Source organism: Anas platyrhynchos, chromosome 15 (assembly GCF_047663525.1).
Source record: "Anas platyrhynchos isolate ZD024472 breed Pekin duck chromosome 15, IASCAAS_PekinDuck_T2T, whole genome shotgun sequence".
Lineage (NCBI taxonomy): Eukaryota > Metazoa > Chordata > Aves > Anseriformes > Anatidae > Anas > Anas platyrhynchos.
The window spans coordinates 14,177,772-14,192,118 of record NC_092601.1 but is presented as its reverse complement, the minus strand read 5'-3'; the positions used below and the strand labels follow the sequence as shown (position 1 = coordinate 14,192,118).

The following is a 14,347-nucleotide window of genomic DNA, read 5'->3' as shown; positions in this document are numbered from 1 at the left end:
TTAAGGGTACCAGTTAAGGGAGTTTACCATTTACTGTTTACATACAGCTACCATTGCTCTTCTGGAGTAGAAGTGGCTACTGGCATCGAAAGGAGAACCTTCCCAAGGGCTTTCAAACCACTTAAAGCTCAGGTTGTACCTGGTGATAAGAGATGGTGACATCCTTTCTCAAGAAATGTGGCCATGAATTTGCAGCAGGCTGAACTGATACATGCACTATGGGAAATAATGGATGAGTTCTCTGTGGAGGGGAATCATGGCAGTTTTAAAACACCACTAATGTGATTTCCTCACCTCCATCTCTCTTCCTCACAGATCTCGGCTTCCAGTATGCAATCCTGAGCACAGCCAACTGCATTGTTGGCTTGTGGGTGAGGCACCCCATGCAGTATTGGGGAGTAAACTCCACTCCCTGCCCACCCACGTCTTTGTCTTTCCACCAGCACAATCTTCAGGTAAGCAGACTTTATGGGCATAGCTCAGGGAAATAATCGGTTCTTCCTGAAAAAGGAGCCTGTACATTAAACAGCCACACTCATCTGTGTGTTCATCTGGAATCAATCTGGATACAATCTTCTAATGGGACACAGGTTAACAATGCTACAGTAACAGTTGGATAAAAAGCAGAGAAAGAGCTATTATAAAGCCATAATTCAGTCAATGAGTTCTGATAACATAATAAACCATGAGAGTGAACACCGAGGGCTTGTATGCCTCGCAAGTCCCTGCAGCAGATTTATAACCACGAGAGATGCCTATCAGCCCATGCATTGTTATCAGGGATATATAAAGCATGAGCACACCCTATTAAACATTAACATTTTTAAAGACTCAGATGTGTTAAAACTCAGGCTGCTCCTTGCCAAGGGACTTCACTCACCTTGACAATGATAGTGCAAAAAAAAAATCAAAAGCCATAGACTTTGACCCGCTTCATTTTTTTTCATAATTATTGCAGTATTTTATTGGATTCCACCTGCTTCTTCCCATCCTGCAAATCAGTACTTCTGTAGGATCACAACAGGATAGTGACACATGTTTGCTATGGCCATTTTGATACAAATCACTTGTACTGGATTTCTTTTAATTTCTTCTAGAGCCAGTGCCTCAGCATTTACTTTTGGGGCCCCTGTCTTGAAGCAGATAGAGATGTGGATTTAGGTATACCAGAATTGCAGCTAGCAACATAAGAAGAAGTTTGCTTTGGCTTTCAGCACCGTGTTTCTGTTTCTGCCACGTTCCCCTCTATGTTTTGGCTCAATCGTTACAGAAAACGATCTATCATTCTGTACATCTTTGCAGAGCACATAGCATATTAAGGCCCTGACCTTACTGGCATGAAACCGATTTCCCTCTAAGTGCAAAACAATAATGTTTCATTAGTCATCCATAACAGAAATCCCCATTCCCCAGACTACTCTGGCAATATTCTGCATTTTTGCTTGTCTAGGAACCTGAATTAAAAGGGAGAAAAATGGTTTACAACAGCCTGTGGCAGTGATGTAGCAAGAGATTTTATGTAAGCGCTGGCGGCGAGCTCACGGCGCGAGGGTGAGGCGCAGCAGCGAGTGCTCCTGGAAGGATGTTTCTCTGAGGTGTGTTCTGTGCTGGGGCTGGGAACAGCCGTCTCAAGGGCACAAATTCCAGCGCCTGAATGTGCTTGGTCTTGTTCAACTGATTCATTTCTTACAGCTATCCCAAGTCGAGCAACAAAATTGCCTACTGCTTTACTCAGAGGCTTTTACAGCTTGTGGATAAATTATTTTCCAATTAACTATGTGTTAATTTGGCTCTGTAGGCTCTTAAAAGATGTAGCAAGGTGAGGAGGAGAAAACAAATGAAGACCCAGACTTAGTACTGCTCACTACAAGGAAAAGGGATTCTGGTTTCTGCTCTGGCGTAGTACTTCTAGGTGGTACTTCCAAAAGTAATGCGAAGTGGGCAGAAAACCCATCTGAAGGTGTATTCGTAGAGCTGACAGATAAGCACCAATAGTGCTAAAAGTTTTCAGTATGTTCTGACAACATTGTAAAAGAGCAATTTTTTTAAATGTTACTTTAATGCGTAATTAGTGACTAACAGCTCTGATTCAAGCAAAGGATTTTTTTTTTAATCAAACTTTTAAACCAATGTGTTTTGTATCTATCAAGCTGTGCAACTGGGAAGTCCAAGATTTCTCCTAGTTCAGGGAGTCACAAATTCTGAACCTTCTAATTTTATTTTTGGAAAAGGCTCAGGACTAGAGATACTGTAAAATACTCAAGGCTTTACAAATTGTCTGATCTCTCCTGTAGAGTGGGCAACTTTTTACTGGACCAGCTATTTCAGATTTCCCCAGTACCGTGAAAGTCTCTCGCTTCTTTGAAAGACAATGTGTGAAAAGCATTTAATTCCTGTTAGTGACACTGCTCTTCTTGGCACCAAATTCTTTTGGAACTGGTTGGCTTAATCTGCAAATGAGATTTTTTTTTCTTAACAAGGATTATCTAATGGAGGTTTTATTTGATCTCCTTGGGAAAAAAATACACACTAAACTTCTGAAGCACTTGTATTAGATTCTAAGACACACTGGGCCTTTAAAGGAAATTCTAGAAGATACAACTGACATTTGCAGTAAAAATGTTAAGTAATCATAACCAAATACCTGCTGCTATACCTGACCTGAATTTAGGTAACTACAAAACTTAACACTCCAAAGAATGACACTGTGTTAATTAATAGGTGATCAAAACATTTGGATGTAATATAATACAGCACACTGATACAGCTTCTGCATAGATTCGTCTCTGTTAGGGAATAAGTCCATTGTGGGATCCCAGCATATCTTCTGCTTTGATTTCTTCCTCCCTCACACAGGCAATCAAGCAGTAAAACATTGTGCCAGATACTAAGGAACATAATTGGGGCAATTTGATAAAATCGAATGCCTTGGCACTTCCATTAAAGTTGTTAAGATAAACCAAAGTTGCTTCTCTACTGCTCAGCCCTCTGAGATCTGTGAGTTTGTTGCATGTCTTTATGAAAGAGGAGTATCTCCTTTTTACTGTTAACTGTTATAATGAAGTCAAGTGGAAAAGTGCTATTTACCATATAATAAAAAACATCTATTGTTCATAGGCTTGAAAACCCAATAATAAATAAAACCTCATATTTCAGGCTGTGTAAACCAGTTGCTTATGTAATAGAACAAGGTGTAATTTTCCATTTACAATTTCAAATACTGTAATAAGAAAGCAATCAAAGCATAAACAAACAGCACTTTAAATGGTGCTGCAGGTAACATTTTCATAGTGGTTGTCCCTTACATTTGCAGCTGTTTCTTTTTTTCTCCCCTAGCTTCACATTATTTCTACTTATCTCAGTCATTTAATTAAAAGAAAATCAACTTTAAAATGATGAAAGACCATCTTAAACCAATTGCAGCTATGGGCAAAGAAGAAAAAAGACTGCAACAGCATAATCCACAGTTAATACTCAGGTGGGTTAAATTAATACCATTTCTCATTCTCCTTTCAGGATGAGATCTGAGGAGTTTCAGAGAGCATGCTGGAGACCTATGGGCAAAACAGCGTTTTCCTTGGTTATCTTGTGAACACCTGCAAGTTTGCATCTGCAGATGACCACCTGGTTTTACTGGCCTCGTCGTGGTAAGCTGCCTGCCTGCCCCTTGCCAGTAGGAGGCGTAAAATAACGTGGTGCTGCCCATGAGGTTTTTGCTGGGCTACCCTTACTCGGGTCATTAACTGTGAGGATTAATGAGGGATCAGCAGGCCCATTGCTGCTGGGGGGCTGATGTCGAAGCTTGCATCACTGCAGCGGGACTGGGATGGCTCATTTGAAATTCTGCTGAATTGAAGAAAAGTTTACACGGCCTTAGCCCAATGTGTGGATCCTGAGGCTCTGGGCTCACCCCACCAGCGATGAGGGGTCCTGAAAAGGGAATTTTACATGGCTGTGGTGTGTGAGGCACATCCCACCTGGGGTCCTGTCTCAGCCAGACCTAGCTGAGGCGGCTCATAGGTGAGAGCAGGGGTACTGGTTCCCCCATATACACATGTGCTGATGCTGGTCTCAGCGTTTTGCTCTTTTCCCATTTGTTTACAAATACACAAACACATTTTAAGAGAAACCATCCCCACCCTCCACCCTCTGTAGGCAGCTTCCCCATGACCAGCACTCCCACCCTCCCCATCTGTGGGCAAATTATGACACCAACAACGCCTTTAGGAGAACAAAACACTTTATTCCACTGAGCTGCCTCAGGCCCAGGCAGCAGGGAGCACCTCCGGCCTTCCCTCCCCTCCCTATGGGGGGGGGGGGGGGGGGCGGCAGCCAACATGGCGGCGGCGGCGGCACGCTCTCCATGACGACCGCGCGGTTGCCATGGCGATGCCGTTTCCATAGCAACGGGGGACCGCCCTCGGCGGTCACGTGGTGCGCTCGATGCGCTCGGCGATCCCCGGCGGCGCAGGCCGGGCCCGCTCCCGGTCCCGGTTCTTGTCCCCGTCCCCGTCCTGCTCGCACCATGTCCACCGCCATGAACTTCGGGGCCAAGAACTTCAAGCCTCGCCCCCCGGACAAAGGCGCCTTCCCCTTGGACCATTTCGGTGCGGTAGGGCGGGCCCGCCCTCCCCGCGCGGCCTAGCCACGGGCCTCAGGCCTTCTCCCCCCCCCCCCACCGCGGCCTAGCGCCGGGCCTCGGGCCTGGCCCCGCCGCCCCGGGCCCGCAGTGAGCGCGGCCGCGGCTGTGTTGCAGGGGAGTGCAGCGCCTCCAAGGAGCGCTTCATGGAGTGCCTCCGCCGCAACGACTTCCAGAGCGGCGCCTGCCGAGAGCTCTCCATGGCCTACCTGCAGTGCCGCATGGAGAGGCAAGTACCGGGGGGCTCCCCCTTCCCCCCGGCCCCTCCGCGGCGCCCTTTGGTTTTTGTAGGGGTGTCGCCGTTCTGGCATTGATGTGCAGTGGGTTCTGACCTGTGGTGAGGCTGGGCACGCCCTGCGGGAAACGGATGGGGTGTTGTTAAGGGTGCTGAGATACCTGGGCGCTCCCAAGTGTTACATGGTCAGTGGTGAGGCTGCGTATCCAAACAGTGGGAAAAGCACAGCAGCAAAGTGTAACGGCACCACCGATGTTGTAAACCATGTTCACTTAAAAATGCAGTAAATGACACAAGTAGAATATTAGTAAGCTCTTATGCAGTCTGTTAATTAAGTTAATCAAAAGTCAGGTCAGCCTCTGAGAAAACTTTCATTATCTAATAACAGAAGACAATACACACATTTTAACAGCAGTTTTCCAGTTGTGTGTGTGTGAGAGTATATTTTTTTATATATGTGTTGCTTTCCCCAAAGTGAAGTTCCCGAGGCTTTGCCAAGTGACAGTCACTCTACAGATGTCTTGGGTTTCTTTACAGGAAATAACATTAAGTAAAATAGAAAATGCTGTTATTTTCCTTGTTTTAGACCATGTTCTGCGAAACGTTTTTGTTTTGTTATTTTTAACTTAGGCAACTTATGGCTAATGAACCACTGGAAAAATTGGGATTTAAAGATCTGATAGATGAGAAACCAGAAGCAAAACCTCAGAAGTCGTAATGAAGGAAGACGACTTTGCTCTTCGTGTATGGAAAACACAACTCTTATGTAGTACATATTGTACTTCTGTGCATATTGCGATTGGAAGTGTTTCGTGACGGAACCTTTCTTCCAAAATATTATTTCCTAAAATAACACTTCGCTTGCTTCAGAAAGGACTGCCTGAAGTATTTCTTAGCCTTTTTCTTTTAAATTCTCTAGCCTACTCTTGAAGATCCATGAGAACTTTACCTGGGAGAAAACAACTGTTGCCTGAAGTGTTCTCCATGCTTTTGCAAAACCAGTAAACTCTTGCTTTAAAAAAAAAACAAACAAACAAACAACCCCCCCCACACTTTTATTGTGTAGATCTTGAACTGTATTCTTACGTGTGGTATTACTAATATGCTCACAGCAATTACTTGTCAGGTGGAAATAAAGCTGTTGTGTTACTTGCAAATTGCTTTTTATTAAATACTGGAATTGATTCCTACCTTTAGGGTGATCTTCTCACACAGTTATAGAAAATACTTGTATTTGGTTTTTGTGGGTCTTTTTTTTCAATCTTCTTACCTTTGTTGTTGTTGGGAGATTATTTGTAATTCCAGACACTGGTCTGTAGTTGCCAATAGTGATTCTGCTTTTATTTGCAGTGCCAACAATGTTCACTTAACTTTACTTCATCACTTAACCAGCAGGCTTCCATTATGTGAATCTTCATTTCTTCATTTAGAGCTGCCATATGTTCTTTCACATCCTTATGGTGATCAGCGTGGTGATGGCAATGGCACTTACTAGTCTTCAACGTAAACGTGAGTTGCACTTCTAAGTGTGGCTGGACCTTTTCTTTTAAAAATGTGTTATGTCAAAAACGAACAAAAACCCTTCAATAGATTGAAGCTATTTATCTAGGAAATACAGTATCTTGTTCCATAACACATAGGTGCAGCCCTTACATTGAGAATGTGATGCACCAGCCTATACAGTAGACTTCAAACCATGTCTGAATATGGCTTTGAGATCCCTCGCAGGTGTTTGTACAACTTACCATCAATTATCAGAGCTAATGCGATTTGTAATGCAAGTGAGTCTTTCTTAATTGATACTGAGTTCAGGCCAAAATAACTCGGCCAGTTAGCCCCCCTAGAAATGTGTTCTAAGCAGTCAGTAGCTTCACAAATCTTTAAGATGTATTTTCATTGTCTTTCCAGACCACACCCTTTTTGTTTGTTTTAAATCCATCGAATCATTTCTTTCTGTACCTTGCTCTCCAACAGCAAGGTTTAGGGGCAGATAGGGACACACACAGTTTGCCAAGGCAGTTCTACGCTCTCCTTTATTTGGTGCCCTCTGTTTGATACATCCTGCCATTCCTGTGCTCTGTTACTACTCTTTTTGGTTCTGCTCCTCTCTCTCCATCTCTGTTCCCAGTCATCCAGGAAAGGGTGAATGAATATTTTCTGCTCTTCATATTGAGGGGTGGAGATGAGATTTAAATTGTTGCTTGGGTCTAATCTGATTGAACAGACTACAGAGTTCAGAGCAGGTCCCTGTTTGAAAAGGATGTTTGGTCCCTGCTACATGTTTTTATTCTGCTTCATTCCACTGTTTAATTTGTATCTTCTGGTGAGATTAGTACATTTATAGTAAAGAAAGCAGAGATTTTATTGCTGAAGCAGATATTAAAAGGCTTTATATTAAACCACTGAACAAGAGCTTTCTATTGGTGATACTGCGTAAGAATTATTAAAATAATCTCCTGCATCTTCAGAAGAAAGAAACCAAATTTCATGCTTCCATGCTCCTTAATTATTATGAAGTTATGTTTATGCCTACAAGGGATTCAAAACCCACCAGTGGTGGTAGAATAATTCAGGGTGTTCTCAGTGGTCGTTACATCTGTCTGTGTCACTGCACGCTGATGTGACCAAACAGTTACTTCACGATTTCAGCCCAGGTTTTTCCTGGGAAAGTTGGAGCTGTTATCCAGGTTACTGCGGAGTAAGAGGGGAAATGTTTCTCAAGTCTTGTGTGACTGGATTTCGGCTGCTGAGCTGGAGTGATAGCTGCTGTTTGAATGAACTGAGATGGCATGCTGAGAAAGCAGCCGGAGAAGACTTTTTTTTCTTTTTTTTTTTTTTTTTTTAATAGTGTCCAAGGCCTCAGTTTTGGACCAGTTGCAGGAGGCATAGTGGGAACAAAAGCAGTTCCTAAAAACTGTGTGCCATACTAAACCAAACAGTGCTCAGTGCTGCTTGTAGGCCTGGAGTCTTCCTGTAGCATCCTTGTGATGTAGCCAGCAGGACCCTGCATAGCATGGGCTGACTGCTGCTGAGCTGCCAAAATGGGCAGAGCATGCTCCATCCTTCACTAAACTTACTGCAGGAGTAGTAATTGCCATCCTGACGGGGATCACCAGGGTGGGAATTTTGCACCTTTCACCACTCTGAAGAAAACATTGTCCTGTGTAGATCCATGAGTTCATTTCATCCCACCTGCCAGCACAGTGAATCACCTTCATGGCGCCATCCGTTTTGCACCAGGATGAGACCGAGGGCAGCTGTGAGTGTATAGCTGAAAACTCAGGGAGCTGACAGAGACACATTTTCTAGCTGTAGGGCATGGGCTGGAGAAGATAATGTGTTCAGTGGAATTGTGAGGTGAGTTCAAAGCAGGAGGGGTCTATCAGTTGGTCTTGATTGAGATCTAATGCTACTAAGAAGCAGTGGAAAAACAGGTCATTAATCAATGCACAGCCTGGGGTCAGACAGTTCCGACTTGCTCTGGGGACATGTGCCTGCAACACCGGAGTCATCTGGAAGAAGTTCCCGGAATGCTCTTCAATTTATTCCTGCCAACACGCAGGTCGTTAATTAAAACCTTTCTCTAAAACCTGTTTATTTTAGCTTTGCTTGTGGGATCCAGGTTTGTTCTTTCAAATGACAGCAGTGTTTTAAGCCAAAGGAAAGTCGTAAGTTTGTAGGTAAGCTTTCCTGTTCCTGTACCAAAGAGGAAGCTCTCCAGAAGCTGACACCGGGCCGGGTAAGTTTATTCTGGAAACGGTGAGCTGAGGCTCAGGCATGTGTGGTACAGGGTAGGCAGCGTTGTCGGGGGGATGATTTCTTTATGTAGCTGTTTGGAGTTAATGAGCTGCTGTGCTATGTGTGGTGCCAGGAGCAAGGTAAGTCCCACACAAGTGCGTTAATCTTCCCGAGAAGTGGGTGAATGTCCCTGCCTGCACCAGTGCTGCCTGCCAAAGGCTGCCGTGAAGCACCCCCTGCTGACAGACCCTGGGACTTAGAGGAATGCAAACGGCTGCAAAACGAGATTCTTCTCAGCTTAATGTACAGACTGCCGGTCTGGCTGTAGTTGTACAGGTGTGGAAGGGAGAGCCCAGAGCAGGAGGAGGCGTTGACTATCTTGCGATGAAGATCTTTGTAAGCTGCTAACACAACAATAGAAATCAATAAGTGAGGGGCTGTAATAGTCTTTCATGTAGCTCTTTTTCAGCCAAACCACCTCACACAATAAGTAGGTGCTCTGCTGCTTGGGATCATGTCCCAGGGAATCCCCAGAGGGCTCCAGGTCAGCAGAGCTTTTCGTGTTGGCACTTAGAGCACATACTCCCTTTCTTAGTTCAGATTAGAATCAATTCAACCACAGAGAGTTTAACCTTGATTGCTGCAGTTATTTACAGAAAGAGAACATTGCTGCAGGCCAGCCCTCCTTAGGTCTCCCAAGGTCTTCCTGGGAGACCTTGAGCTTTAGGTGTATCTCCAAACAATGGCAATGAATTGCAGAACAAGGAAGAAAGGGTTTAATAAACACTTCCAAGTCTCTGTGAGTTCGTTTTTTAAAAAAAAAAAAAAGCCTACACAAAGAGAGCCTCCTGTGGTTGTGCTGGAAATGAGCCATGGTCCAAAGTCCTGCATATAAGCACAACGAGGCGGTGCTGCTGTGGTAGGGCAGGGTTGTTACCGTGCTGTTACTGCACCTGCCCCCTGGCAGCGGGATGCCAGGCATAGCGGGAGGGCTGCACCTGTCAGCACGGAGCTGTGGGCAGGCAGTGGGTGCAGCCCGCTGACCTTCACTCTCAGTCCTCCCCAGTCCCCTTCCAAAGCGTTCTCCCCAGGTTGTGCTGCCTGCTCCAAACCACAAATTCCTTGCAGCTGGGCATTATGCTTGCAGTGAGTGATTGCCCGCTTGGTTTCCTTTGCTGACCACAGATTTGCTGACCTTTGCTGGTGACTAATCGCCCTTTGTGGCAGCAATCAAAATAGCCTTTCACTTACTGCCGCTTTTGGAGGCTCCACATAGCCAGTGCTAACTGCGGGAGGGAAGGAGGTAGGTTGGAGCACCTACATTTGCACCCCGTTATGTGATTCTGCTCCAAGCAGGCCCAGAGAGCTCTGGAAGGCAGCATTAAGCTGCTGGGGCATTGCACGGAGGCAGTTAAGGATGAGGAAATTCTGTAGGCAGACCATTAAAGAAGGATTCTTTTTCCTGTATGAAAAGTGTGGCATTGCTTCATGCTGTGTGCTCTGAAAAGTGCCTCGGGTGTTCCAGTTCCACTGGAGAGCAGTGTGTTTCTAGACTTCTCAGTGATTACTGGGCATGGAATGATGCTTCTGCCAGCGTGCAGGAATACAGTAATTTCTAGCACAACCAGTGACCCCAAAGGGAGTTGGTTACTGTTCTGCCTGCAGGAGATCCCCTGCAGTAGATTCTCCTGCTAAATTTGGGAATGTGGCTGTGTTGTATCAGGTTTCCCACAGAAATGAAAGTTCATCGATTAACAAAAACAGTTTGGGGAAGGTACATGCAAGGGTTATTTTCCCCTTCCTGGGAGTTTCAGTGAAAATTGGATGTCTGATCAATTTTAACCCAGTTCTTCATTTCTTTTAATGACTTTTCTTTTTTTCCCCTGTGAATAGCTGGCAGTGCTGCACTTCTGTCAGGATGCAGCAGATTTTCTAGCTAGCAGATTTCAAGACAAAATGCTCTCCTTCTGGAATGATGGTGCCATATGGCTTGAAACGCAAAAGTGATCACCGCTAGAAATAGGAGCTTCATAGAAAGGCACCCAGAAGTTCAGTGTGTGTGTGTGTGTGTGTGTGCGTGCAGAGGACTTGATAGACCTTGATGCCGTTTTTATTTCCTGGTCCCAATGATAATACAGTTTTTTTATGGCTCTTCCTAGAGACTCATGTTTGTGTTCACTCTCCAGGACTGTGCAGGCTGTTTCACCAATATATTATTCCCCTTATTCCAGGAGATTTTGGGACTTAGATTAGCAGGTGTATCGGTCTGTCACGTCTGCTGATTCCTGTTGGGCTTGGCTGGATGGAAGACCCCCCAGACAAGCCCAGTATTCACCATACAGCCCAGGCAAGCTCCCAGGTACCTCTGTGAGCGTGAAACAGCTCAGGTGCCTAAAATCTGGTGGGCTGAATCCAGCCTGTGCCGTTCCACACTTCCCCGGCTCTGGTGGGATGTGTAGCTATCTGCACAAGCAGCCTTTCCCAGCTTCCACGCAGAGTAAGGCAGGTTCCCACTGGATAAACGTGGGAGGGACGTGGTGGTCTGTCTGGCCGCGTGTCCTGCTGGCTGGTAGTGAGCGGTGCCTTGAACCAGTGCTGTAGATGCTCTTCTGCTCAGGCTTCTGCTTGCAAAAAGAAAGCAGGGTGGTGAAGAAAAGGAGAATGCCCAGAACGACTCAAACTTTTAACTATATCTTGATGATTTTAAAAAGCAGGCAGTGGGGGCTGCTTCTGCAGTCCCTTTGGATGAGTGAGCTCTTTGTCTATTTTAGTAACTTTCTAGGAGTTGACAGCTCTAATTTCTGGAGGATTTCTGGTGTCCTCAGTGCTAGCAAGCCCTGCCCAGCAAGAACCTGTTAATGTACCTGGTTCATGCTTGGGGCATGTGGGGAGCAAGTCACATGGAGAGGTGCTCTAAAGGCAGTCAGGCCTGGTTTTGGTTGCTCAATTTGCATTTCTCTGTTTCCAAACTGTGTTCCGGGTTTCAGCAAGCTTAGGAGGCACTGAATCTCTCCTCAGGACAAGCAGCAGATTGGTAGCCCCGCAGAATCTGGGACACGAGCACTGTGCTCAGGATTTGTTGTGATGCTGTGGGCTGCACCCTGCTTCAGATCTTGTGAGTGCTCAGCAGAATCTAATGCCAAATCCTGACTTTCTTTAGGAGAGAGGCAAGTTTTGTGGACACCACACAAAAATTAAGCCTCCTGCATGGATTATCTCCTCTAGCCCAGTCTGTACTCTCAAATTCTTTCATTTCTTCTCTGAGAGAGGAGGTGGTAGTAGAGCTGCTGGTTTGTGGGGTGAGATCCTGCTCCCACAAACCTGCTGGTGAAGAGCCAGGGTTTCATTCCCAGGAAACAGCAAATCTCCCATGAGCTTAGAGGAGCAATTTGCTGGCAATCTACAGGGGGCTTTTCCCTCTGGGTTGCTCTGACAACAAGCCCGTGGTAACATGGCTTGCTAGATGGTCAATAGCATTTCACTACGTGGAGGAAAGCAGGCAGTTTTCAAGTGGGCAGACCTAAATGGAGAAAAAGTCCTGCTACTGCTACTCAGGAATTGCACAGAAGCTGCAGATCTGATCAGTGCCAAGGAACTGGCTGGTAACAGGATGCTGAACCAAGCACGAGAAAAAAAAATCAAAACATTGGTAACTGAGCTTTCACATCCCTGTGACCAGGTACCAAATTGGGAATCTCAGGGTGGGGATAAGGTTGGCTGCTGGCATTGCTGCAGTTACCTCCCCAGGTTTTTGCTCCTTACTCTGGATGGGGAAGGGAGGGGGTACACTGTGCTGACTTTGACCTGAGTATTTAGCAGGCTGTCCTTTACCCCTCGAGCTCACCACCCATGTGTACCAGAGCACATGTTGTCAGGCGGGCAGGGCTCTGCCTGCTCTTTGGTGTGTCCTCAGCTTGTGTGTGTGTGTACTCAGAATGTTTGCTAAGGCAGCATCCATGTGTGCCCATAGCCTGGCAACACAAGCCTGCCCCTTCTCTCTGTGCAGTCACATTTGTGCCTAGTTTAGAGGTAGCAGTGTGCCAGACCAGGATCTGTACAGGAAAGCACAAACAATGGCATAGATCAGATGTTAATACTCTGCATGCGCAGGTAATGGTGTGAACGCACAGGTGAGACTGGGGGTCCCATTCAGTTCCTACTTCTCCAAACTGTGTTGCAGGATCCTGTGGAAAAGCGACTGTCCGCTGCCAGCTGCTTGGAGGTGATCGCCTGGGAGGAGATGCAGCCTGGCCTCCTCACGTGGGAGATGGTCAGCAGGGCCGTCTGCGTGCAGGACAAAGATGTAACGAGCAGCAGGTCACTGCACAGCTTTGGTGATACAGGATGCCCGAGTTCTGTCAGAGGGTCAAATGCTGAGCTTGCTGGTTGCTGAAAAAGAACCAGGTGGGTGAAAAATGAGAGCGAGTCTGGAATATCTCCCGCCTTTTCCTTTCAGCATTCGCTCCAGGAGACTTGCAGGTGTGGTGGTGCCAGGTAGAAGGGCTCATTGGAACAGAGAGATGTCTGAATTGATGGCTTTATTTTGGCTTACTTTAGCAAATAATAGGCGGGGGGCGATGTTTATCACTGAAACTGGAGCTGGCTAGTGCTTGAGATCACAGCTCTAATGGGTTGGACTGGCTTAGACTGTAAATCACGTTAGCAGCGCTAATAGCACAAAGTGACTGGTGTAGCAAACCCTCTGCTGCAGCAATAACCCGGCCCTGCTGGTTCTTTGAATCAGGCTGGTGCTGCTGCTCAGGGCTGGCTTGGTTATTAAAGCTCTTTCGCAGAAGTCACCTGGGCAGCTGCTTTGACTCAGCCACCGAAATGGCTGTTCTGTCACTCTCTCCCCTGCCATTCCCCAACCTGGCTTGGGCTCTTTTTATAGCCTGCTATAAAATTGTTTATTTTTGCACCTGTTTATAAAGGCTTTTCAGCCACAGGGGTCTCATGATGATGTTTTCATGGCTTCTGGAGCAGGGCTGCTCTGTTGTTGCTAGAAATAATTGCTGTTAATTAATTCTTTGCTGATTTTTCCTTGGCAAAGCATACTGAAATAAACAAATAAGTGAACAGCATGCTCTGTATCCTGATGTTGTGGGAGCTGTTACGAGGCATGCAGTGACATCCAAACGATCCCATCAGCAGCCAGAGGAAGGTTAGGACATGGTCTTCAACTTTCTATGGACAAAGTTAATTGGGGGGAGGCTCAATTACCATCTCCAGCTGTTCGGCAACTTCCTCCAGGCAATCATTTCTAATCTCTTTCTAGAGAAAAACCACAGCTTTGTTTCCATCTAATGCTTTATTCAAATCACAGCTGAACAATATTACAGAAAGTGATGTGGTCTCAGCTGTCTGAGCTGAAGGGGCAGCTGAAGGCAGCAGCCCATGATACGAGACGGGCTCTTGGGGGCTGTAACTGTGCCCAGTTTCCTCTTTTCCTCTGTGCCCTTCTAAGATGGCTTGGCTTCTTTCTGACGACTCTGGCTCTGCTGCAGGGACTTCCAGGCCAGAAGCAATGTGCTGGGCTTCATCTCCTTTCTCTCTGCCCCACAGTCCTGCCGATAGCTTCTCCATCATCCTCTTTGCACTGGATGGGAGCACCTCCTAGTCCCCCAGAGGACACAGCAGCAGCCTTGGCCACTTCAGTCTCCACCCTGCGATGGGACATGGTGCAGTGCAGTCTCCTGACTGAACATCTCCGAGCTGTTCCTGGAAGGATGAGCCAT

General features: G+C 46.2%; 2 protein-coding genes across 2 annotated transcripts in view; both read left to right on the top strand.

Annotated features, from left to right (window-relative positions):
• Positions 1–4,407: 4,407 nt before the first annotated feature.
• COX19 (cytochrome c oxidase assembly factor COX19) lies at positions 4,408–6,064 on the top strand. Its single transcript, XM_027468897.3, has 3 exons — positions 4,408–4,607; positions 4,757–4,868; positions 5,505–6,064. Exons 1-3 carry the CDS (start codon positions 4,526–4,528, stop codon positions 5,590–5,592), a joined length of 282 nt encoding a protein of 93 aa, XP_027324698.1. The 5' UTR covers positions 4,408–4,525; the 3' UTR covers positions 5,593–6,064.
• A 4,260-nt stretch (positions 6,065–10,324) lies between these two features.
• ADAP1 (ArfGAP with dual PH domains 1) overlaps positions 10,325–14,347 on the top strand; it is a 65,575-nt gene continuing 61,552 nt past the window's right edge. The window contains exon 1 of the mRNA XM_072023792.1: positions 10,325–13,016. Within this exon, the coding sequence (XP_071879893.1) occupies positions 12,983–13,016 (34 nt within the window). The 5' untranslated portion in view covers positions 10,325–12,982. The remainder of the gene's footprint in view (positions 13,017–14,347) is intronic.

What these genes read in the sequence shown, in the direction of transcription:
- COX19 (XM_027468897.3), top strand. Translation starts at nt 4,526, where the DNA reads ATGTCCACCGCCATGAACTTCGGGGCCAAGAACTTCAAGCCTCGCCCC. An exon ending in CTTCCCCTTGGACCATTTCG is followed by an intron (nt 4,608 to 4,756) that starts GTGCGGTAGGGC and finishes GCTGTGTTGCAG; the next exon opens with GGGAGTGCAGCGCCTCCAAG. An exon ending in CTGCAGTGCCGCATGGAGAG is followed by an intron (nt 4,869 to 5,504) that starts GCAAGTACCGGG and finishes TTTTTAACTTAG; the next exon opens with GCAACTTATGGCTAATGAAC.